Source organism: Schistocerca gregaria, chromosome 8, assembly GCF_023897955.1.
Source record: "Schistocerca gregaria isolate iqSchGreg1 chromosome 8, iqSchGreg1.2, whole genome shotgun sequence".
NCBI classification, from domain to species: Eukaryota; Metazoa; Arthropoda; class Insecta; order Orthoptera; family Acrididae; genus Schistocerca; species Schistocerca gregaria.
In genome coordinates this window covers 76846209-76873386 of record NC_064927.1, presented here as the reverse complement: position 1 = coordinate 76873386, position 27178 = coordinate 76846209, and the positions used below count along the sequence as shown (strand labels likewise).

The following is a 27178-nucleotide window of genomic DNA, read 5'->3' as shown; positions in this document are numbered from 1 at the left end:
TCACGGCTCCTTTTCCTTTTGAATCGTCCTTCTGACACATTTGATGTGGCCCACCATGAATTCTCCTGTACCAACTTCTTCATTTCAGAGTACCACTTGCATCCTATGTCCTCAATCATTTGCTGAATATATTCCAATCTCTGCCTTCCCTACTGTTTTTACCCTCCTTAGTTCCTTCTAGTACCTATAAAGTTGTCTCTTTATGCCTTAACACATGTTATTACAGACACACAACACCATGATTCCAATACAACATTAATTTTATTTCTCTCCAAGGAACGTACATCATGGAATATAAAACATTAATTCAAGGATAATCAATATTTCCAGAGTGTCTATAATTACATATATCAACCTGCAACACCCTCCCCACCGTGGTCAACTTCTAGAGGAATGGCCAGTTGAATGGGGCGTGAAATTATCGATCCTTCTGGAGTTCATAAGGTTACAGTTTGTATTTTCCCATCTCTTCCTTCATGAAGATGATCTATCCGCGCCTTCCTCCACATGTGTCGTGGATCAACATCCTCTTGTAGAAGAATGACATCACCCAGCTGGAGTCTTCCTGAACCTGGCCTTGGTTGATGAGTTTCATGGAAGTTTTTGAGCAGGATCATATATTATTTCTTCCACCTGTTCCAGAAGTGTTCTACCATCTTCTGCAGCCGTTGAAATTCCTTGGACAAGTCCTTTCTAACTGGTGATTATGGACCAGTAGGTAGTGTTGTGAGTCGATCACCTACAAGGAAATGTGCAGGCGTCAGTGGCTCAGATTCCTCTCCCCCTTGCGTAATTGGTCTAGAGTTTAGTGCTCCTTCTATGCTGACCAGGATTGTGTTGAGACCTTATTCATCCAACTGTGACTGTCCTAAAACTTTTGTCAGGCAGCATTTGACAGATCCCACCATTCGTTCCCAGAATCCTCCCCACCAAGGCGGGTGTGGGACGATGAATTTCCAAGTGATGGCTTGCTGGGCGAGGTACTTGTGCGTCTTGCTTGCCATGAGAGCCTGCCAGAGCTCCTCCAGTTCTAAGTGCGTGGCATGGGAGGTAGTAACATTACCAGTGTAAATTGTGCTGGGCACTCCTCGTCTTCCGACAGACATTTGTAGGGCTTGAAGAAATCTGTCAGTTGACATATCTGAGCATAGTTCCACGTGTATGGCTCGTGTTGTTGCGCATGTGAATAGAGTAATATACGCTTTCTTCATAATATGTCCTTGTCTGACATATAATGGACCAGCAAAGTCAATACCTGTTACTGTAAATAGTATCAGTGGTGAAACTCGTTCAGCTGGTAATGGAGCCTCAGTTTTTTTGAACAATGTGAGCTTTCACCATTTTACAAGGTAGGCAATGATGTAGAACATGTTTAATTGCCTGTCTGAGGATCCAGAATTCTGTTCTCAGTTCAGATAACACTATTTTTACTCCAAGGTGATGCAAACAAATTTGAGTCTGCTGGATCAGTAAATGTGTGAAATGATGATGTCCATCAAGAAGAATGGGGTGGCGTTGATCTCTGGTTAATTCTGCAAACTGCAGCCGTCCGCCAAGACGAATAAGACAATTATGCAATAATGGACCAGCAAAGTCAATACCTGTTACTGTAAATAGTATCAGTGGTGAAACTCGTTCAGCTGGTAATGGAGCCTCAGTTTTTTTGAACAATGTGAGCTTTCACCATTTTACAAGGTAGGCAATGATGTAGAACATGTTTAATTGCCTGTCGAGCTCTGAGGATCCAGAATTCTGTTCTCAGTTCAGATAACACTATTTTTACTCCAAGGTGATGCAAACAAATTTGAGTCTGCTGGATCAGTAAATGTGTGAAATGATGATGTCCATCAAGAAGAATGGGGTGGCGTTGATCTCTGGTTAATTCTGCAAACTGCAGCCGTCCGCCAAGACGAATAAGACAATTATGCAAGAATGGATTGTAGCGAGCTATCTGAAAATTGTGTGGTAGAGGCATGTTGTTGTATAGTGCATGCATTTCGAGCTCAAAATGTTGCTATTGAACAACTTGAATCCAGTAAGTGCTTTCTTCACCCAAATCTGATGCTGTTACTTCTCCAGATGTTCTGTTTTCTTTCAATAAGTATCGTTTAAAGCGAAGTACCCATCCTGTAACTCTTAACAGCTTGAAGCAGCTACTGTACTGTGTAGCTGTTAAAATAGAAATCGTCGTTTGTACCATGAAGACTTGGTCTGTTAATTTCTTCTTTTCTGGCAAGGAGTGCTCTTCCGTCTGTAAAATTCGAGGCCACTGTATTCTTTTCTTTGTTAACCAAGCAGGTCCATGGAACCATACAGTAGCATGGTGAAGTTTATCTGCTGTGGTACCTCTGGAGGTTAGATCAGCTGGATTTTCGTCACCAGGGCAGTGCCTCCACTGTGACGGATTCGTTAGTCATTGTATTTCCATAACACGGTTTGACACAAAGGTTTTCCATCGATTAGGGTCATGTTGTATCCATCCTATGGCTACAATTGAGTCAGTCCACAATGTTGCATGACTTGCATTATAGCTTGTAGCCTTACAGAAATAATGAAATAGTCTTGATCCAAGAAGTGTCGCTAGAAGTTCCAGCCGTGGAAGAGTTATTTTTTTGATGGGAGATAGTTGGTTTTTTCTGCAAACTAAATGGAGTGATGCCATATTTGTTGTGGTGCACCGTACATAAAGGACTGCTCCGTAGGCCTTTTCTGATGCGTCACAAAAGACGTGGATTTCTGGCTCAGTGTTTTCAGATACAGCAACCCATCAGGGTATTTTTATGTGTGAACATGATGGCAATGTTGATACCCACATTCACCAGCGTTTCTAAGATCAAGGGGTAGCTCATCCCATTCAATTCCTCTTGACCAAATTTCTTGAAAAATTATTTTTGCAGAGAGGGACACAGTTGACAACGAACCCAGTGGGTCATAGAATCTAGCAGTGTTGTGTTGTACTTCTCGCTTAGTGGCAGGACGATTTATAACATTGTTGTGAACAACACTGAGCGTATCAGTCTGTGTGTTCCAGTGGACTCCCAGTACCTCCGTATCTGTAGTGTTTATGACACCTACTGATTGCCACATTCCAATCAGTTGGCTCGAATTTGTGGCCCACTTTGCCACAGGTAGACTGATCTGTCCCATGAGTGATGTAAGCTCATAATATAAATTAATTACGGCATTGTCATCTTTAGCACCTGCTACAAAATCATCCATGTACATACAGGGTGTTTCAAAAATGACCGGTATATTTGAAACGGCAATACAAACTGTTGTCCCAAGAATATTGCAACAAATGGTGTATTTCTATCGCTGATCGTTTAGTTTTTATTGCCGTTTCAAATATACCGTTCATTTTTTAAACACCCTGTATTATCTTCAACGAGTAAAGCAGCTTGCGTGAAAATTTGTTTTGTGCATTACAGCAAGTTCTTTCAGCATGGCTGCAAGAAGAAACGGACTGCAGGAAAGTCTGAAAGGTAGCCGGGTGAAGCGGTATGTAATCCTTTCGTCAGTTGTAATATAGTTTCCTTGTTGATCTACGATTGCTTTGTACCAAAAAAACCTCATGAGATCCCTATCTTTCCTGTGAAGAACTAAATGTAGAAATGCTTGTTTGATATAGGCAAGTAAGGCTCCTCGATGTAGACGATATCTCAGTAATATTGAACGAATGTCAGGAAGTAAATTAGGACCTATTTGTAAAGAGTCATTCAATGAATGTGCATTGTGGTCGTGCGACGAACCATCAAATACAATCCTCCATTTGATGGCACCTAACTTTTCTTTCTTTACTGCATGATGTGGCAGATAAAATGTGTCACGCAATTTCTGTCCAGAAGGGGTGACTTCCACATGTTTCTTCTTGATGTGTTCTATCATTTGCGACTCGTAGATTTGTTTCAGTTTCTTGTCCTTCGTAAATGTTTTCTCCAGTGAAGCAAATCTCTTCTCTGCTTGCTGAAGATTATTAGATAACATAAAGTTGGGTTTTCTGGGGAAAGACACAACTCTTCTTTTGTCTTCGATGCAGTAGGATTTTGAGAAATCTTGCAATAACGCCAATTCCTTCTGATTCAGAGTTGTTGTTTCATCTTCTGTGATTCCCATTGTTTCTAAATTCCAGAAACGTTGTAAGATATCGTCTGTTGTTGTCACTGTCTCTAAACTGATGTAGTTTGCCGTCACAGAGTTAGCCATGGTGCTTGATTTGCTTCCACTCAGAACCCAACCTAGAGTGGAAGGTACCAGAACAACTGATGACGTTAGTTGAATCGGAGGGGAATCTTTAACGATTTTTTAATAGTAATCTGCTCCGATAAGAATCTCGATGGGAAGATCTTCTGTACCACCCCTTAGGTCCACAAACTGAAGTCCCCGTGTGTGTATAAGTTTTCTTAAATCGGAAGGCACAGTTGGGTGTGTGGAAAATGAGTATGTGCTTTCAAACGCAGTCATAGATGTCTTGGAATTAATTCATGTGCCCCATAGTGTGAATTCTACGACTCTACGATGCGTTGAAGTTGGGGATGGCATTTCAAAGGCGTTGACAGACAGATCACGAAGTTCTATAGTTCTTAAACCTAGCTCATCAACCAGGAACTTGGAAATGAAGCTTGACTGACTACCTCTATCCAGAACGCAGCGAATAAGTTTGCTTAATCCTATGGGTCCACTGACCCAAACTCGATTTGTCTGAAGGTAAGTAAAAAACCTGCTGAACTTACGTTGATTCTCCCTACAGATGTAGAGCTAATTTGCTGAGAAGATGAAGAAGAGGCAGCAATGTCAGTACAGATAGCTTTGTGACGACTTTTCTTGCACTTACAACATGAGACCTTGCCCTTCTTACTGCAGTTTGTAGCATTATGACCTCACTTTAGACATATAAAACAGTGATTATCTTGCTTTGGTTTGTCGATTCGTTGTTGGCTATCAGTTACTATGTTGCAGTCTTGGACCCAATGAGAGCGAGCTTCGCAAAATACGCAATATGGTTGTACCGGTACTTCTCATTTAGGCTTACGTGGATTTTTCGCTTGCTTTGAATTTATGTGAAGCGCTGCTGCAGTGGGCATGAAGCTAGGATATGACTGATATTCTGTACGAATCTTTTGTGCAGTGAGAGCACCACAAACTACTTCTTCCAAAAAGTTAAGTAGTTTCAGTACATCTCCTTCCGCTACTTCGGTTCTTTTAGCATGAATGACCCATTTCTGGCACATTTCAGCAGGAAATGCACGCAGATTTTTCCGAGTGAGAATTTTACCATATGCCACGACGTCTTCTCCTAAGGCACGCAGTGCTTGAATATGACGGTTACATTCCAGGAATATACTTTTCAGCGTTTCAGGTATCGCTGACTGTACAGGATTTAGCGCATCCAAATAATCGAGGTACGCCTGTATAATGCGATTGCTATCTCCGTATCTATTCAATAAAATTTTCTTTGTTTCTTCATACGTGTTAGCCGTTTTAGGTATTCCATCTACTAGCAACTTCGGTTCACCTGATAGATACCCCCGTAGGAAAACATGTTTGTTTACTGTAGAAAGGGATGGGTCTTTATCAATGGTCAATTCAAATTGTTCCCAGAAGCGGGACTACATTTCAACATCTCCACAAAATGACAAGCTTAATTGCTGGTACCTTGACAGAGTGGAATAAAGTTGGTTGTGTGAGCACTGGTGGTGATGTGATATTCATCTGCGACATTGTGGTTGAAAGTTTGTAATCAATTGCTTTTGTAGCCTTCTGTATAGCCCATTTGACTTCATCTGTATATTCCTCACAGCTCAGCACATCCACATTGCATTCATCATCAGAGAGAAAATTATGAATAGCATCATCTAATGAAACGAGCTCCTCTAGAGTTTTTTGAAGATGTTACCTGTAATGTTCAAAATCATCAAACGGGCTTTCTATGGTAAGAGCATCAAAAGCTGCACAAAACCGCGTAGCATTAGTTCTCTCCCTAGTTCGCTTTCTTTTGAAGTTTGGTAACTGTATCTCTGATTCATCCTGCATCATGTCTTACTAAAGACGGCTGTTGTAAGATTGTTTACGAGTGCGCTTGTGAATAGCTTAAACGTTTAACAAGCAGCGTATGTGCAAACGTAAGTGAACGAAAACCTTTTAATAAAACTAGCTACTCTGAGTGCTAGTTTCAGGCTTGCAACACGAAGTCGCAAAAATTGTTGTAAAGCAACCAGTTCATGCAATCATATTATATTGGAATGGACTTAGCTTGTGATGCGGTCAGACGTCATCTCTTGTTTCCTACAGCGTGAAGTAAGCCGTTAATTGTTGAAATCACGCAGGAAATCACAATTTCTTCCCTGGTTTCAGCCCCAAAATATTACGGATACACAACACCATGATTCCAATACAACATTAATTTTATTTCTCTCCAAGGAATGTACATCATGGAATATAAAACATTAATTCAAGGATAATCAATATTTTCACAGTGTCTATAATTACAAATATCAACCCACAACACATGTCCTACCATCTGGTACAGTCTTCTAGTCAGTGTTTCTTCATTTCTTCACCAATTCTGCAGAGTACCTCCTTATTCTTTATCTTATCTGTCCACCTGATTTTCAACATTCTTCTGTAGCATCATACCTCAAACACATTGATTCTCTTCTGCTCCATTTTTCCTACTGTCAACAATTCACTGCTAAAGAATGTTCTCCAATCACACATTCTTAGAAATTTCTTCCTTAAATGTCATAACAGTTGTCTTCTCTTGGACTGTGCTTGCCTGCTTTTTATGTCCTCCTTGCTTTGTCCGCCATAGGTTACTTTGCTTCCAAGGTGACAGAATTCCTTAACTTTGTCTAATTTGTGACCACCAACCCTGATGTTAAGTTCCTCGCTATCATTAATACTTTTGTCTTCTTCCGGTTTACTCTCACTCCATATTCTGTACTCATTAGACTGTTTGTTCCATTCAGTAGACCATGTAATTCTTCTTCACTTTCACTGAGGATAACAATGTCATCAGCAAATCGTATCATTCATATCTTTTCTTCTTGAATTTCAATCTCACTCTTGAACCTTTCTTTTATTACCATCATTTCTTCTTTGAGGTATAGACTGAACATCAGAAGTGAAAGACTACATCCCTTCTTACACCCTTTTTAATCCAGGAACTTCTTTCTTGGTTTTACAATCTTGTTTTTCCCTCTTGGTTCTTGTACATATTGCATTCACCCATCTTTTACTGTAGTTTATTCCTATTTTTCTCAGAATTTTGAAATCTTGCACCATTTCACATATTCAAATTCTTTTTCTAGATCAACAAATCCTATTAACATATCTTCATTTTTCTTCAGTCTTGCTTCTATTATCAAGTGCAATGACAGGACAGTCTCTAGTATCTTTACCTTCTCTAAAGCCAAACTCGTCGTCGTCTAACAAATCCTCTATTTTAATTTCTATTCTTTTGTATATTATTCTTGTCATCAGATTGGATGTCTGAGATGTTATGCTGACTGTGTGATAGCTTTCGGGTCTATCTGCCCTTGCTATCTTCTGAATTGGACAGATATTTTTCTGAAATTCTACACACCATCTTGAAAAGCTGTTTGGTTGTTTTCCTCAATGATTTTAGAAATTCTGATGGAATATTATCTACCCCCCCCCCCCCCCCCCCCCCCCCGTGCTACATTCTGTGTCAAATCGCCTGGAGTTCTTTCAAATTCTGACTGTAGTATGGATCCCCTAGTCTTCCTTATCAATTCCTGTTTCTTCTTCTACCATGCCCTCCCCTCATACAGGCCTTCAACGTACTCTTTCCACCTATCTGCTCATTCTTCTGTATTTAAAAGTGGAATTCCCATTGCAGTCTTAATGTTACCACACTGGCATTTAATTTCACCAAAAATTATTTTGATTTTTCTATATGTTAAGTTGATCCTTCTGACAATCATTTCTTTTTTGATTTCTTCACATTTTCCCTGTAGCCATTTCTCCTTGGCTGCCCTGTACAGCCCATTTATTTCATTCCTAAGTGATTTATACTGCTGAATTCCTGCCATTCACAAAATATTTTTGTACTTCCTCCTTTTTTCAATCAACTAAAATATTTCTTCTGTTACCCACAGTTTCTTTGGAATTATGTTCATTGTACATAGGTCTGATTGTGGAATATACGTGTATGCGATTTTAAGGGATGTCGAGTCCTCTTCAACTAAACTTCCAACCGTGATATTCCTCATTGCACATCTATACCTTAGTGAAATTCACGCATGTCTCATTCCTCAGTTCTTCAGTATCCCATTTCCTTCCATACTGATTCTGTATGAGTATGCTTAACGTCCGTCTACTCTTCATCATTACTAAATTATGATCTCTGTCTGTATCTGCTCCAGGCTATGCCTTACAATCCAATATCTGATTTCAGAATCTATGTCTAAACATGGTCTAATCCAGCTGGAATCTTCCCATGTTTCAGGGCCTCTTCCCAGTGTAACTCTCTCCCTTGTGGTTCTTGAAAAGAGTTTTTCATGTTACAATCTGAAATTTTTTGCAGAATTCCATAAGACTTTGTCCTCCGTCACTCCTAATGACTAACCCATATTCTCCCCTAACCCTTTCTACTATTCCTTCCCCCACATCCGCATTCCAATCCGTCATGATTATCAGATTTTCATCTATCTTTATAAACTGTATTACCCACTCAGTATCCCCATGCACTTTCTTTATCTCTTCATCTTTTGCTTGGAACATCAGCTTGCATACCAGAACTATTGCTGCCAACACTGGTTTGTTGTTGAATCTGATGAGTACAAACCTATCACTGAACGGTCCACAGTAGCTAACACTCTGCCCTACTTTGCTACTCATAACTAATCCTATTACCACCATACCATTTTCTGATGCTGTTACCATCACCCTATATCTGTCTGACCAGAAATGCTCATGTCCTTCCCAGTTCACTTTACTAACCATCACTGACTTTACATCTCCTTTTTCAGAGTTCCTAGCTTTCCTATTACATCCAGAATTCTGACATTCGACGCTCCAACTTCTACAATGTTATCCTAAAGATGGTTATTGCAACTTTTTCTCATGGACACCTCCTCCTTGGGTGTCCCCTACTGGAGATTTGAATGAGAGATTAATCCAGAATCTTTTGCCAATGGGAAAATCATCAAGACATTTTTTTTCAATTATAGGCCACATGTCCTGTGGATACACATTATGTGCCTAATATGCAATGGTTTCCACTGCCTTCTGAATCCTCATTCCATTTATCATTGCTGATTCTTCAGCCTTTTCAGGACAGTTTCCTGCCCCAAGGACAAGAGTGTGTCTTGAACTTCTGTTCGCTCCTCCGATCTCTTTCACGAGATTGTCAGCAGAGTGAGGGTGTCTTCCTATGTTGGAAGTCTTCGGCCATCATTCTGAGTCAAAATTTAAGCAGTGGTTGGGTTCTAACACAGGTCTGAGGACTTTGTGATTGCTAGTCAAAGACACTACCTCTAGACCACAGGTTCTATTCCTGCAATAGAATTAGATGGAAGAAGAGTCCCACACAACTTCTCACAGCCAGCTGCTACAGCTTTGTTACAGACATCTCCTATCCCATCAGAGACACAGATATCCGTGAAAGCATCAACATGATTTATTCATTAAATCTGCAACCACTGTGTTCCGCTCTATGAGGACACGAGAACAAACAAGCTGTCTTTCTGCAAGAATGGCCGTCACCAAAATGTGGCTGAGAGGCAGCTGGACCAACCAGTTGCTGAATGTGCTGCCCAACATAATGTACTTCACTTCAAAGCCTCCTTCACAGCCTGTGCCATATGGATCCTTCCTACCAACATAGGCATTTCTGAACTGGGCAAGTGGGAACTCTCCCTAAAACATATCCTTCAGTTTCGTGATCCATCTGGCTCAGACCTCAGCTAGTCCTTGTTGGGCACCCCCTTCCCTACTCCAATTTTGATGCTACATATGCCTTCTATTCCACCAGCACACCTATTAACCTTGTCTCCCCTCTCCCCTCCCCATCCACCAGCACAGCCTCCATCTCTGCACCTAGCAGCTCAATCTTGTGCCGAACACGTCCCTGCTTGCTCTCACAGCAACACTATATCTGCCCCCACCCCTACCCTTCCATCACTCCCCTCTCCCTTATCAGTTCACCCTCACGTCAGACACAGATGTAGGTGCAGACTGTAGTCGGGCCCAAGTGGCCTCAGACAAAATCCAAAATCCCCCCCCCCCCCTCTCTCTCTCTCTCTCTCTCTCTCTCTCTCTCTCTCTCTCTCTCTCTCTCTCTGTGTGTGTGTGTGTGTGTGTGTGTGTGTGTGTGTGTTTTCTGCTTCTGAAAAAGGACTACTTCAACCAAAAGCTAAAGTTTTAACAGTGTTTTCATTGTGTGTGTCTGCAACTCAATGTCTGCTCTGTGTTGTTCGTAGTTATCTATCCTTTTCATTTGTTGTTACTCCACCATGGAAATTGAAATAAACTGGATTTCCTCATGCAGTTGGAGATTTCCTCAGACTAACAAAAGTGTTAATTTCAGATACATATTTTCTGATTTTTGCTGCCTCAGGAAACAATTCTGAAAGAAACTTTTGGTATAACCCTTGTACACATTTTTTCCTTTAGTTCCTGCTGTGTAGTCCAGTCCGAACAAGACAGCCTGGGCAAAAGCACCACAGGCACAAAGATGCGAGCTGGTGCCAGTGCCATAAAGACTTGTCACTTGCACAACTTCCACCAGTGCCACAGGTGGCACTGAGGATGAAGATATCAACAGTGGCTCAGCCAATTGCTGGCCGAGTACAATCAGCCAATGACCAGACGACAACGGACAGAAGCCTACTCGAAAGATAGAAGAGCAGTCTCTCACCCACTTGGTTGCAGATCATTGTCCACAGCTGACTTAGACAGGGAATGTCATTTAGTGAACTCTTAGAAGTGAATAGACAGTAGTTGTAAATTGCATTTACTATGCACTGTGATGTCTACCTACAATTATTTGCACTTAGCCAGTGAGGGCCTTTTTTGTGTTACATTACATACAGTGTTGCAGACTTCAATATTCAACTAGCCACAAACATAAGTAAACCTTCTTAACTAATTTATGTGACTTCGTTACTAATTTTATGGAGTGTTGCAGAGCCTTCATTCTCTTATCCTGTTGCCTGACCCTTGGGCAAAACTGTGTAACAGAGGCAGGGAGAAATTTCAGTGGTGCACAGCACCAGAAGCCATTTCTCAAACTCACAAAGTCTGCCTACTCTAATAACTGTGGCGACTCGACCTCCACAGCAGTAACAATGAGGCCTTTACCAAACTGGCGATGAGGGTTTACAAAAGTTCCTCTTTATCTGTAAGAATTTTCATACGATAAAAGTAATTTTTTTCACATTTATAAACCTCAAGATTTGATGGTTGTTTTCTCACAGGCCTATTGAGGACTCTGCCCTCCATCGAGCTTACTGCTTGGCAAGAATGTGTTCTCTCTTCAGTATCTATGTGACATCCTGCAAAGTTGACATATGTCTTACTAACAAATAAACAAATGGGAGACCATACCCTAACAGAAAGTGCTCTCATTTCACTTAACAGCAGAAGTAATAAAGGATTCTGACTAACCCTCCCATTCCCTCAATGGTGCAGGTACAAGACTGGAACAATAATCCTAATATAGAAAGTGTTTATTGTTCTGACTAAAAATAAGTTGATTTTTCAGTTTTTTGAAGATGAGAAATAGCAACCATACTACTAAAATTTGTTTTTCATTTTTTGTTATGTTAATTCTGTTTAAACAAAAGACAATATCCATAAGTAGACAGTATTTCTAAGCATACAAGGTCTTACAAAAATCGTGGTGTAACAGTAGGAATTGCATATATATATATATATATATATATATATATAGCTATTCACCACACAGAGAAAATGTTCAGTGACAGACAGGAACATTTAAAAGTAGACAGCTAGAAAATATCAGCTTCTCGACAGAGTCTTTCTTTTCCCAAGTGATACTTTAAATGTGCCTGTCCACTCAATGCCCCCTCTACATAGTGAATGTCAATCTACACAATTCATATTGTTATTCTATTCTAAATGTCCGTTATTTTGAAAACATGGTGTGGTTGCTAAGCATCTGACAACAACAACACTAGCATGTTAACATACACACATAACTGGAGCGAAATAAATGTTATGAATTACATATCACTGCTACCAACTAAAAGCAGGATTTGGAACAATAAAAGCATGTCTTGCTATTGAAATACAGTACAGCCGTGTAGCAAAGTCTGAAAACAAGCTAACAGCAATCAGTACCACATGACTCGTAATCTGTGTGATTAGTGTTAATTATCAAAAAACTAATTCTTCTGTATGATTCTGTCATAGGAAAATAACAAAGTAACATACATTCAGTGACAGATGGTGACTCTCATTAACATAACAAAAATGTCTTAAGCAAGCTGTTCCAGTGTAATCATCATAAAAAAAGCACCAACTGTGGAAGAAGGAAAACATCCCTCATAAAATTTATTACAGTCACAAAAAGGTAATGGTGCCACAGAAATGAAATAGCCAGAACACCTGAAACAGCACCAATGCAAATTTCAGCTTGATTAAAATCAATTGGTGAACCATAGTCTACAATAAAAATTTTAACAGCTGTACTCAACTGTTATAAGTGGCTGATTGGACACCCAATGGAATGTTATGGTAAGCTTGTACTCTGAAATGCAGTGCGCGCATACACACACACACACACACACACACACACACACACACACACACACACACACACACTCCCAAGCATCTCACTCACTGGTATTGTGTATTGGGGTATTGACTCATAAGGAATCTCATAACCCCATGTATCTTACATATGATAACGGCAGTACCTTACTTTCTTTTCTCTCCCTGTAAACTTTTCTCTCTCTGTGAACACAACAGTAAATTTCTGCCACGCAACTTCTCTACAATTGTAAGTCACGCTCGAAGCGCTTGTGTTTAAGAATAAAAATACACAGCACACATATTCAGGCAGAATTAACTTCTGTTTGCACACAGCCCCAGAAGTTGTAGAATGTGCTACCTCAATCCAATTTCTGCCACAGTAGTGTATCTATGACACTAGTGGACAAATATGTACTCTGGTTCCCAAAATTTAAGACAGTTTCATATCACACGTTTTTCAGCAAAATTACAGTAAAACAAAAATGGTAAATGTCGGTGCATGCTACTAAAGTGCAGATCACAGTGTCAATTTACAATGGTAAATCAAATGGGCAACACAGTCCAGACAAAGAACAGCCACCAACTCTCAGCTACTGACCTGGGGGGCGCTCCGTGACCGTAGGGAGGCCAGTACGGCGTGTGCGCATCTTGCGCTGCGCCTCCTGCACCTCCTCGGAGCTCGCCATGGCCAGCGTGTGCCGCTTCGCCTTGCCGCGCCACTCCATGTACCTGTGGGCATCGCTGCACCTCAGCACACTAGCAGCTGCCTCCAGCTCGTGCTGCTGCCCGGCCGACCAGCTTCACGGGGACAGACAAGGTTTACACAGTTGGCAGGTGGTACAAGTGCAGTGCAGTGCATAACTGAGCTTTGCTTTGCTGTCCTCAGTAAATTGTGTGCAGTGCATAAACAAATTAGACAACTAAAGAGAGCAATAATGCAAGCCACATTACACAAGACGGACAGTGCTCAGCATCAGACATACGTGCAGCTATGTTAATGTGTGTGTAAAATGTGTATCAGTAATTAACTACATTGCTGAGAATCAAAATACACATGTAAGAATTGTCAAATTCCACTTAATATCACTCACTGTATCAAAATATTTCATACAAAATTAATTTTTTGAGCACGTATAATAAACAGAAAAATTTTGCAAATATATGTGATATACAAACAAGCAACAATCCCTTCAAACAATCAGAAAATAAGAAGGAAGCCAACAGAAAAATTGTACAATAAGCAATGCAAACAACCTGTGGCAAGCGGAAGTGCTTGATATTCGGCAGTACACATTCGCGACACTTGTGCAGCACCGCAGTAATGTCTGCTGCACCTGGCACTCCTTGAATGAAACTGGTGTCAAAATTCTACAATGCCTGCATAAAAGGCTAGTGCTTAGGTCTTGCAACAGTTTGAAATCTTGTCAAGGTCTGACTGGATATTTCTGAGGTCCACTCTGTCCTAAATTATGTTCTGGCAGTGGAAAAATGTGTCATTATCTCAGTTAGTGTATTGTGTTCTGCCTGTGGAGAAATTCTCAGTCAGATCAGAAATAAAGCTATGTATCCCATGAGAACAAACCATTTTTATTTTCTATTATAATAGTCCTAAGTCACTGTATATTATAACAAAAATTGATTGACATAATATTTATGTGCCTACACAGGACATTACAGGAATCACTTTTCTGAGAGTTATTCATAAGTTGCAGACATAACCTCCTAAATGTTTCTTAACTCTTGGATTATTTAGAATCATTAATAACTGACACACACTACCAACTTTGCAGTTACAGCTAAAGATATCAATACAAAGCATTAATTACAAAAAATACGATAGATGGAACATAACATAAAAATAAATACATCAGTACATTTTGTAATGAGTGGTGATTTTAAAGGGAATGGCAGTCAACATTTATGACATGCAAATACACAAAATGCTTCATGGGCAGCAAAGGCAAATATTTTCAAAAATATGTAAACATTTTTAATCTGGTGTGTTAAAGATTTGTGGAATTAATAAATGCTTCACTAGAATTAAACTAAAGTTACAGCATATTCAAACCACTCATATTAACATGAGATACATTAACTGTAACGTAATGAAGCTTGTAGACGAAATGAACTTTTCAAACCGATCATTTGTTTAACAAATTATTTCTTATTACATAAAAAGTGAACTAAACATTTATCAGTTTCCCACTACAGCAAAATAAAGTGAGCTCGTTTTCAAAATTCTTTATTTTTGTGATTCAATCTTTTTTGAAAATTACTTAGTGCTGCTCGTACAGTGTCCCTTTTATCAAGAGACACTACAACCAGTCACAACCATTATTGCAAACTTAAGCAATGATCAAAATTAGAGTTGATGGCAGGGCCTTCATTGCCATATTATCCATGTCACTCAACTGCTGTTAATATGGAGTTAAAATGAAAGCATTTACATGTCACACTTGTTTAAAATTTCAAAGTAAGTTTGACTACAGAGAAGTGTCTGCATTTGACACTGGGAACTTTCTTCTCCGTCCATAGCCACTGTCTGTAGATGCTTTCACAGATTCAGATCCAAACCCAATTATCTGGGTGGTGGCAGTTGGTATGGTAAACTAGCACAGTGCCTATTACAGGGAAGACAACTTATGAAAGAAAAATTAGGAATAAAGAGGATGCTCTTGAGTCACGTATCTCAAAATACACTGGTTATACTTGTCCAATAGAAGTTAGCAAAGCTATGCTTAAGGACAAAAATATGTACTGAAATTCTTCACTGCACAGAACAGACACCCCCCTACGATCAGCCCACATTTACTCTTCTCATCTTTCACTAGATTGTCTAAGATGAATATCAGGAATGCTTCTTTGGAAAGGATGCAGCTGGTATCTCGCTCCACCCATGCAGCTCCCTCTATTAACACTGACCTCAATAGGACATTCGACCTTAATATTCCTCTACCCTTCTATGTGTTTTGTATTCCAATGAGGGGGCAGCTGAAAATTTAAGAAGCTGATGTTGTTTAAAACCTCATCCACACTCCAACCTAAATTAATGGAGATTTGTGTTTCATGGAGTAATGACTCTGATGCAAGAGAATAAACGTGCACCAACGGGGTAGAGGGTTTGGGAGTTGTACTTCAAAGTGTCAGGGTGTTCTGAACACAGGCAGCGAGCACAGGTCAGAATGCTGCTCAGAGCACCAGGAGGTGGCACCAGACCCACTACCGAAAAATGTGGTGTCAGCTTGACTAGAAACCAAAAAAATATATTGTCGAGAAAACATCAGATGTCAGATTCCTTCATTTTCTTATTTGTTAACTTCAAAGGCAAGGGAGTAAAGCAGATAACTCAGCCACATAAAACTGTATTAAGGAACACTTTGGCAAAAATTCAGTTCAAATAATTCTGAGTTTTCCGTGTTTTCATCTTTCAATTATGTTTCTTAATGTAAGGAAACCAACAAAATTTCACAAGAGACGTCACAAAGCTAATCTGTCAGATCTGTGTCGTGCTTGTTTCGCATTTAGTATGGGATATTTGCATCACAAATATGGCATTTAATCACATGCCATATTTTCTACTAATGTGTCAGATCCGTGTCCTGCTTGTTTCACATTTAGTAGGGGATACTTGGAAATACGGAATATTTGCAAATATCGACATTATGTGGGTCATTCACAAATATTTGCATCACAAACATGGCATTTAATCACATGCCAATTTTCTAACTGATATACTTGATTATTTGGTGAGAAGCTAATGTTCATTTCTATCCACTCCTCAAGCAGATGCAAGCACTGTAATGAATACCTCACACTCAGTGCATTCTGAACAGTCCAGTGATCCAGGAATAATTTCAGAAGTTCGTTCCTTGACTAGCAAGTGATCAAAATTTTGAGGATTTACTGTTACATCCCCACATATTTAGCTGTTCCATGCTAAACTTTGTATGCACTGGCAACGTATAAACCTTTCAAGTTTCCACAAATGCTTGTATTCTTAGCACTGAAAAGCTGAGCAAAGCTCAGGATATGAAACACACACACACACACACACACACACACACACACACACACACACACACACACACACACACACACACAGAGAGAGAGAGAGAGAGAGAGAGAGAGAGAGAGAGAGAGAGAGAGAGAGATAGTAATTCACAGTGCAGAGTATTTTCCCAACAACAACAACTGACCTCGCCACATCATGTGCGTCAGGCAGGTCCTCAGTGGGAAGACTGTCCGACATGTGGATGCCCTCCGGGCTGCCATTAGCAGCAGCAATGGGCTGTGAACGCTGGGAAAGAGTAGGACTTCCTGGCTGCAGCTGAAACAGAAATGTATTATGGAGCTGCAAAACTTAAAAGGCAAGTGGCATTACGCATTAATTATCAAGCAGCACAGTCTTTATGGAAAGCATCAGCAAATATTAACACCATTCTGAAATGAAAAAACTGTGTCAGATCCACTGTCCCAGCTCTTTTCCTCAAAGTCAGTGCCCATGGAAGGCGTTGAAATAAACCATTATGGGTTAACTGAAGGGCTAACCTCAAGTTGCCTTCAGTCTGCTGGAAAATGAAACAAAAGATGTCATCTTCATAAATTCTGATGACAGAATTATATAAAATTAGTATTATTTGTCAAGAGTATTTAAAATTGCATATTTATTGCCAGAAAATTTCTTGGCATGTGTGATATTTTAACAACTACAAAACAATATTTTTAGCACTGAAAAGTTGAACAAAGATCAGGTGAGTAAGCAGATTTATGAACATGGCACCTAGGGCAAAAATTTAAGCACATGAAAAAAGAAAAGTAGAGAGAGAGAGAGAGAGAGAGAGAGAGAGAGAGAGAGATAGAGAGAGATGTGAACTGAATGTGCTAAAATGTCCGCACAATAGTTCAACGCTAATGTAAAAGTGCACAAATGTGAAGCGCTATAGCATCAAGGGAAAAGTTCAAAATCGAAAACACTGTGAAAGTAAAATAAGTTTCCTGCACAAAAACTTCTTTCGAGTACTTTCTACCACAGGGTCTGGGTGTGTAGTATGCAGTTCTCACAAACAGTATAAAAAGAAAAGGGACTGTGTGAATAAGGGAGAACAAGAACATTTATTGGTACAATAAACAAGAAATCAAGCACAAATGTGGTCAATGCAAATCTGCTGACCGAAAGTTGTGCTGAAGTGATTAGTGCAACAATATAAAATGATTCCCATACTAAGAACTGAAATAGTGCTAAATGTTTGTGCTTTCAGACAGCCATAGTCGTGAACTTGCAAATAAACTAAAATGAAAAAAAAAGACTAATATAAATTCATGTGGAATAGCAAAACCAGAAGATGACTGCATCTGCAGAGTTGAAAAATCTACACAAAAAAGACTTTGTTGTGCTTCTGGAAGGCTGAAATGACATCTACAAAAATGAAATGGTGAGTGTTACATGTTATCTTAAACAGTGTCTGTAAAAACTCACATATACAAATGTTGTAATCATGAATATTCCACATCACCATGATCTTCTGAGACAGTTGTGTGTTCAAACAACATTATATTTATTTTCTAGGTCATTTTTAGTTCAACTTTCAAGCCAAATAGTGGTAACATAAGCAAAAAGAGTAAATTTACACTCTGTGCCTGTAGAAAGTGGGAGATCACTGATGAAGATAAGAAAAAGCCAAGGTCCCAAAATGGACCCTTGAGGCACTCCACATTTTAATGTGCCCCAATCAGATGAGACAGCACGGTCATCGGCATCATTAATTATCACTTTCTGTTTTCTGTTTTGTACATATGATTCAATCCACCTACCAATGCTACCTCTCAAACCATAAGAATTAGCCTTCTGTAAGTAAATGCTGTGATATACACAGTCAAAGGCCTTTGACACGTCACAGAAGATTCCAATAGATGACATTTTATTATTTACTGACTCTAAAATTTCATTTGTGAGAGAAAAACTAGCCTGCTCAGTTGATCAGCCTTTTTGGAAACCAAACTGGTTTCTGTTGAGTATGTTGTGGTTGTTAAGATGTTCTACAATTCTTTTATACATTAGTTTCTCCAACACTTCTGAGAAACTACTTAGTAGTGATACTGGACAATAGTTAGATAAATTGGTCTTGTCACCCTTCTTGAAAAGTGGTTTCACAATGGAAAGCTTTAATCTCTCTGGGGCAACACCTTTCTGCATAGACTCATTAAAAATGTGACACAGGACTTGACATGTGTGGTCACTACAATGCTTTAGAATTTTAAGTGAAATGTTGTCAAAATCTGTGGAATTATTATTTTTTAAGGCCTTGATGGTATTTTTAACTTCAGTAATAGTGACAGGGGCCATACAAATTGAGTCATATGTGTAGGGATTAGCTCTTTGTAACACGCGCATAGCAGCATTTAAAGAACCCCTACAACCTACACATTCTGCTGCAGTTAAGAAGTGATTGTTGAATATGTTGGATACCGTTACAGGATTATGAATAATCTCATCATTACATCTTATCTCTAAGGTATTAACATTCTTGTTACTCTTGCCACACTCTCTCTTTACAACATTCCAAACTGTTTTTATTTTGTTCTTGTATTTATCAATTTCAGACTTAATACACAAGCTCCTGGATTTGTTTATCACCCTTTTTAAAATTTTACAATATAGTTTATAATGAGACTTTTCAAGTGGATCATTTTATACTCTTAGTGAGGCATGTAGCTCCCTCTTATTCCTACAAGAAATTTTAAAACCTTCAGTACTCCAAGGCTTACGGGAGGAAACCTCATTGTTCTTTCTGATAGGTTTTTTTTAGAAAGGCCATTTCAAATATAGAAGTAAATTCATTTAAAAAAGGTTAAATTTAACATTAACATCTGATGTACTATACACTGGATCGCAATCCACCTGTGCCAAATAGTAATTAAAGGCAGACATAGTTTCGGTGTTTATATGTCAACAGGACCTATAGGTGTGGGAGACTTTGTTGTACAGACTAATGTTATTGACTTTAAGAAGCTGTCCATCATGGTCGGACAGGCCATAAATTACTTTGCTTACACTAGCACTGTTGACTCTACTCTTGTCAATGAAAATATTATATAAAAGGCTCTTGCACTTTTGTGTAACTCTAGTAGGCCAGTTAACCATAGCAACCAAGTTTTAAGAATTCATTAAATAGTCCAGCTCAGCCTTAAAGACGGTAATCATTTAAGAAGTTGACATCAAAGTCACCTGCAACTATTAAATTTCTGGCTTTGGAGAACAGTTTGGTAAAAAGAGATTCTAACCTATTCATAAAGATGGCAAAACTTCCCTGCTGGAGTTCTGTAAATTGCAAGCACAGTAAGTAACATGTGCTCTGCAGTAATTTCAGTTGAACAAACTTCAAAATGTTGATATACACAGTACTTACTTAAATCCAAAGGTTTATAAATGACTTTACCGTCTACAAAATGTTTTGTATTTACATTTCTTCCAATGATAAGATGGATATTTCTGTAGCAAAACTGATCGAAGTATTGGGCATGGTTTCTAATACTAAGGGCAAAATTATCATGTTTGGAGATTGAAACACCAACATAGTGAACCCAGATGGGATCTGCAATGCACTCTTGAATATTATATACAGCTACAGAATTTCACCATTGATTGATACTGTCAGAAGGATAACTATGCATTCAGGGTCAATCACTGGCCATATACTAACTGACAGAGAAAAAATGCAGCTGTACTGATGAAGATAACCGGCCTTTCACATCATTCCAGTTAGATCTTAAAATTACAGATAGCTGTAGAAAACAAAACTATAATACTCACAACATAAGTGCTTTTTCTACACCAAAAAGCGTTGAATTTGTCACACAGACAAAGAATGAAACGCGGAAAGAAGTGTAAGTGGAGACTGCTATGGATGGGAAGTTTTCAAAGTTTCTATCAGTACCTAAATTCAGATTTGAAAAAGTGTTCACAAATGTACTAAGAGTCAATAAAACACAAAACAAAAATAACTGTGTAATCATTGGGATATTGAAATCCTCTGTAACCCTTGAGCATCTCAGTAGTATAAAAAACAACCAATCGATCCTGCATTTCAAAACTACCACTACACATGCAAAAAATGAGGGTTGTGCAGAAAGTAATGCACTGCATTTTTTTCTCAGCCAAAAACAATGCTATTAATTCAAAACATTACATATGTATTATCTGAAGTCACCTGAGTGAGCACACCAAGTTTCCGTCTCTTCCGACAGATAGTGTGGCTGCAGCACAGTTTCAAAATGGCGTGTGTAGGTGAAGCATGTTACAAGCAATGTGCCATCATTGAATTTCTCACTGCAGAGAAAGAAAACACTTGTGCAAAATCTATGGAGCATCTGCTGTTGACAAAAGTACAGTTAGGCACTGGGTGTGGAGGGTGAGATCATCAGAAGACGGTTTGGCAGAGGTCCACAGTTTGCAATGGTCGGGAAGATCACCCACAGCTGTCACATCTGACATGTTGCAGCAAGATAATGTTGTCATTCGCGAGGACAGACACATTACAACTCGGCAGTTGGCACTGCATCTGTCAATCAGCAAAGGAAGTGTGGATGCAATTATCCACATTCTTGGACATTCAAGAGTGTGTGCCAAGATGAGTCATGTGGTGTCTCATGGTGGATCACAAATCGCACAGAACAAACATTTGTCTTGATTTGATACAACATTTTGAAGCTGAGGGGAGGACTTCTTGTCCCGGATTGTGATAGGTGATGAAACCTGGGTTCATCATTTTGAGCCTGAAACAAAATGACAGTAGATGGAATGGCATCATTCCCGCTTTCCACAGAAGAAAAAATTCAAAGCAACTGCTTCTTCCAGTAAGGTCATGATTACCGCATTCTGGGACTGTGAAGGTGTGATTCTAATTGACGTAATGCCCAGAGGCAGTAGCATTAATGAAGCAGCATATGTCAACGCACTTTTGGCGACTTTGGTGCCACAGCAACCCAGGAGATGTTCTGCTGCATCACAATAATGTATGGCCCCACACAAGTCTGAGGACTGCTGAACACATCAAAAAACAGGCTTGGACAGTGTTACCCCATCCACCCTACAGCCCTGACTTAGCCCCCTCGGGTTTCCACTTGTTTGGGCCATTAAAGGATGCCATTCGTGGAAGACATTTTGAGGATATGAGTAGGTAATTCACCCAGTGAAGCACAGGTTCTGCCACCGGGACAAGGATTGGCACCGACAGGGTATACACACATGCTTGTTTCACGCTGGTGAAAGGCCGCAGAACTGGATAGAGATCATGTGTCAAAATAAGGTGTGTAGATCAAAAAACCATTCCTTCGTGTGTGTAATTCTCATTACGTTCAATAAAGAATTGTTGAAGAAAAAGAATGTAGTGCATTACTTTCTGGGCAACTCTCATATAAAGGAAAGTGTTACTAGCAGAAAAAAGCCCCAAAGTGATAATGTTGTAGAAAAGGTAGAAAACAAAGTAAAATCAGCCTATAATGTCACCAAACAGGAGCCAAATACACTCCTGGAAATTGAAATAAGAACACCGTGAATTCATTGTCCCAGGAAGGGGAAACTTTATTGACACATTCCTGGGGTCAGATACATCACATGATCACACTGACAGAACCACAGGCACATAGACACAGGCAACAGAGCATACACAATGTCAGCACTAGTACAGTGTATATCCACCTTTCGCACCAATGCAGGCTGCTATTCTCCCATGGAGACGATCGTAGAGATGCTGGATGTAGTCCTGTGGAATGGCTTGCCATGCCATTTCCACCTGGCGCCTCAGTTGGACCAGCGTTCGTGCTGGACGTGCAGACCGCGTGAGACGACACTTCATCCAGTCCCAAACATGCTCAATGGGGGACAGATCCGGAGATCTTGCTGGCCAGGGTAGTTGACTTACACCTTCTAGAGCACGTTGGGTGGCACGGGATACATGCGGACGTGCATTGTCCTGTTGGAACAGTAAGTTCCCTTGCCGGTCTAGGAATGGTAGAACGATGGGTTCGATGACGGTTTGGATGTACCGTGCACTATTCAGTGTCCCCTCGACAATCACCAGAGGTGTACGGCCAGTGTAGGAGATCGCTCCCCCACCATGATGCCGGGTGTTGGCCCTGTGTGCCTCGGTCGTATGCAGTCCTGATTGTGGCGCTCACCTGCACGGCGCCAAACACGCATATGACCATCATTGGCACCAAGGCAGAAGCGACTCTCATCGCTGAAGACGACACGTCTCCATTCGTCCCTCCATTCACGCCTGTCGCGACACCACTGGAGGCGGGCTGCACGATGTTCGGGCGTGAGCGGAAGACGGCCTAACGGTGTGCGGGACCGTAGCCCAGCTTCATGGAGACGGTTGCGAATGGTCCTCGCCGATACCCCAGGAGCAACAGTGTCCCTAATTTGCTGGGAAGTGGCGGTGCGGTCCCCTACGGCACTGCGTAGGATCCTACGGTCTTGGCGTGCATCCGTGCGTCGCTGCGGTCCGGTCCCAGGTCGACGGGCACGTGCACCTTCCGCCGACCACTGGCGACAACATCGATGTACTGTGGAGACCTCACGCCCCATGTGTTGAGCAATTTGGCGGTACGTCCACCCGGCCTCCCGCATGCCCACTATACACCCTCGCTCAAAGTCCGTCAACTGCACATACGGTTCACGTCCACGCTGTCGCGGCATGCTACCAGTGTTAAAGACTGCGATGGAGCTCCGTATGCCACGGTAAACTGGCTGACACTGATGGCGGCGGTGCACAAATGCTGCGCAGCTAGTTCGACGGCCAACACCGCGGTTCCTGGTGTGTCTGCTGTGCCGTGCGTGTGATCATTGCTTGTACAGCCCTCTCGCAGTGTCCGGAGCAAGTATGGTGGGTCTGACACACCGGTGTCAATGTGTTCTTTTTTCCATTTCCAGGAGTGTAGAAGGAAGACGGACAAGTAAACAATCTATTTTAGCATAATGGTACCATGATACATGATCCCAAAAAATATCAAACTTTGCAAATCAATACTTCAGCAACATAGCTTCTAAGCTACGACAGAAATTTGATGAAATATACTCTGTACCTACTGTTTCAAACACAATGACACTAAAACCCACCACTGTGGAAGAAGTAAGAAATACTGTTCAGAACAAAAAATAAATAAATAAAACTTCAGTAGGTACAGATAAAGTGTCTGTGTGCTTTCTGAAGGAGTGTATAAGTAATACCAAATTTTCAATCATTATAAATGAATCATTCACCACAGGTTGTTTCCCAGAGAAATTAAAGCAGGGCTAGATCCTGCCCCTCCGTAAGGAAGGTGACTCAGAAAATTTAGGGCCATCTCTTTACTGTCATCACTCTCAAAAGCAAGGAAACCATAGTGAAATTCAGAATATGAGATGCTTAACGAAGTACAATCTTCTGTGACAATTTGCTTTCAGGCCTCGAAAGCACAAAATAACCTACAGCTCAATTTACAAAGCACTTGACAAAGGTGATCACATAACAGGCATCTTCCTTGACTTTACCAAAGCCTTTGACACAGCAGACCAAACAATTCCACTAAATAAATGGGACACACTATGTATAAGGAGGGTGGCCAATAAGTGGTTTCAGTCATACCTGAAAAACAGAATGTAATGGATAGGTATCTCTCAAACAAACTCCTATCACACCGTTAAACACCTTTCTAGCCCAGAACACACTTATATTTGAGTCCCTAAGGAAGCATGCTTTACCCACAACTCTTTCTGATATATATCTATTTACTTACAGGATGTATATATAGTCACAGCAATTGCACAAATTTCTTTTTGTTTTTCTTTTTTTTGTGTTTGAAATTTCATATATGTATTGTTTTCCCCAGAGTGTCAAACATAGTGAAAGAGCACTGCCTGATGAAACAGTAACATTCCAATCACACAGGCATTGTCTAGTCCAGCCTGGATCTTCCCCTCCACCACTAGCTTTCCTGAACTGTGCAAATGGGAGTTATCCTACACATTCTCCACTCCTGAAACCGTCCTGGCCTCAAACTATGGCAACCTACTGTCCCCATACCCTCCACCCAACTGTTTCTGCTCACTCTGTACCGACACGTCACCTCCTCACAATCCCCCCACTCAATGTACGCTGCTGTCTGCCAGTGCATCCATCTGTCTTTTCCCCTTATCTGCTCCTCTCCTTTCCGTTACCCATTTCCCTTCCCCTCCCTCCCTCCCCCACAGTCTCCTGATGCTGTGCATTTCAGCCCTGTCCTGCCACCTCTAGTTCCTGCACACTCCGTCAGATAGTGCCGAATCCTCTTCCCCTACCTCCTACTATCTGTCCTCCCTCCCCACCCCGCTCCAGATAGTTGCTCCTGTTCAACTTGTTTCTTCTGCAATCTGGCTGGAGTGGACAGACGTATCAGTCATGTGTGTGAGGTGTGCTCACATGTAAATGTGTGTGCACTTCTCTTTTCCAAAAATTATCCATAAGAAAAGTGTTTTTATACTGTCAAGGATTACCTGAAATGTTATGTAAGTATTGGTGACAATTATGCTAATGATTAACTGCTGTCATTAAGAGGAATTTTACATCAGAAGAATGTGCCTTTTGTGTGGACTGAAGACTGTCAAGATGCATTTCAGAAACTCAAAAATGCTTTGCCCAGTGACAAATGTTTTGTGTATTTTGACCCTGCCAAGCCAGTAATTTTGGAAGCAGATACTTCTTCCAACGGAATCGGCATTGTAGTTTCGCACAGGATTGGTGCACATGACAGACCTACTGCTTTTGCCTCAAAGTTGTTAACTAAAACTCAGTGCAATTAATCACAAATAGAAAAAGGAACTCTCGGTATTGTGTATGGAGTGACCAAATTCCATCACTATTTGTATGGTCTCAAGTTCTATTTGGTGACAGATCACAAGCCTTTGCAGTCCTTGTTTCACCCGTCAAAGCTGGTTCCTATAAGCACAGCTCAGAAATTACTACAATGGGCTTTGTTGCTTTCACAGTATCGGTATGAAATTGTGTACAGATCTACGATAAAGCACGGCAATGCAGACAACCTGTATCACCTTCTATTTGGCGCACACTCTGATTTTGTTGCATTTGCCACATCTTGTTGCCAATTCTTTTTCCTTGCACTAGAGAAAAATTGCACAGGCCATGGACACAGACCCAGACCTCAATATAATTGCATTTCTTGGCCTCATTCATTGAACAGTATCCAGAACTCAGTTGTGCACCAATATTTTGCACATCGGCATAACCTTACAATTCAACAGGGTGTGAGAAAAGTTCAAAATGAAAGTAGACAATCACATGTGCTTATTCCCAAAGTGTTGCAAAAAGCTGTGCTGTGATTGCTCCATCAAGGACGTAGGGGAATTGTTCGCACTAAACAGTTAGCATGACGGCACTGTACTTGGCAGGGCATGAACGCCCATATTGAACAGATGACGTCACAGTGTCTGCACACTGACTTTGCAGGACCCTTTTGGAACACTTGTTGGCTCACAGAGGAGACTTAGCAAGTTCCCATTGCGGTGCCCTTGATATTTTGCATCAAATATTCTCCAGTGTCTCACAATGGGCCACAGTTAACTTCATGCAATTTTGAACAGTTTTGTGAATGAAATGGCATTCGTCATCTAACAAGTGCTCCATTTCACCCGCAGTCCAACGATGAAGCAGAACGCTTTGTACACACTTTCAAGCAACATATGGCCATGCTACACACCATCCACACACAGGAAGAAGCACTGCAGCTCTTTCGTGCCTCCTATCGCTCCCACCCACGAGACGGACCATCACCGGGGGAACTTCTGCATGCCTGCCATCGGACGCTGCTACACTTGCTGCACCTACTGCAGCATCTGGCACCATGCAATCTTGTGCTTTTCAGGGTTTATGGCAACTATGGGTGCTGGGGAAGAGGTGTAATCCAGGAATGCATTGACTCTTCTATGTATTTGATTGCAATGTCCCAATGGTTTGCAGCGCTGCCACCAGAACCAAATTCGCGTGTGTCATTTGCCACATGATTCTGATGCTTTTCTTCCCCAAGCTTCACAGGACCATGTGGCCTTCCCTATCGCTTACTGGTGCGACCAGGGCACCCCACAAGGAGCAGACAGATGATGTGCACCCAGCCCTGCCATCCCCACTCACTAACCCAATGGATCTGGACCCGCTATTGCCATAGGCATCACCATCACCGTCGCCGTCATCGTCATCGTCACCGTCACCATCATCGCCCCAGGACATGCTCTTGGGCCTGGAAATGTTCCCTGGCAGCAGTTTTCTGTTCCCTCGAAAGCCAGATGACAGGGTACAGTCGGGAGTATGCCATTCTCCACAGCCACATCTCCTGGATCATCTCTACATCCAGCATCCTGCTCCCTCCCTGCTGTCATTTGAAGCCTCACTACACAACAACAGTGTGG

The 27178-nt window shown here is 40.9% G+C and overlaps 1 protein-coding gene across 5 annotated transcripts in view; it reads right to left on the bottom strand.

Moving 5' to 3' along the window:
* Positions 1-27178, bottom strand: part of LOC126284102 (serine/threonine-protein kinase SIK3) — a 528724-nt gene that overhangs the window by 44535 nt on the left and 457011 nt on the right. For 3 of the 5 annotated variants that reach the window (XM_049982755.1, XM_049982759.1, XM_049982756.1), the window contains exons 13-14: positions 16935-17065; positions 13337-13536 (exon numbers count right to left, since the gene is read on the bottom strand). In XM_049982755.1, the coding sequence (XP_049838712.1) occupies positions 13337-13536; positions 16935-17065 (331 nt within the window). The remainder of the gene's footprint in view (positions 1-13336; positions 13537-16934; positions 17066-27178) is intronic. The other 2 variants (XM_049982757.1, XM_049982758.1) reach the window with 1 other exon arrangement.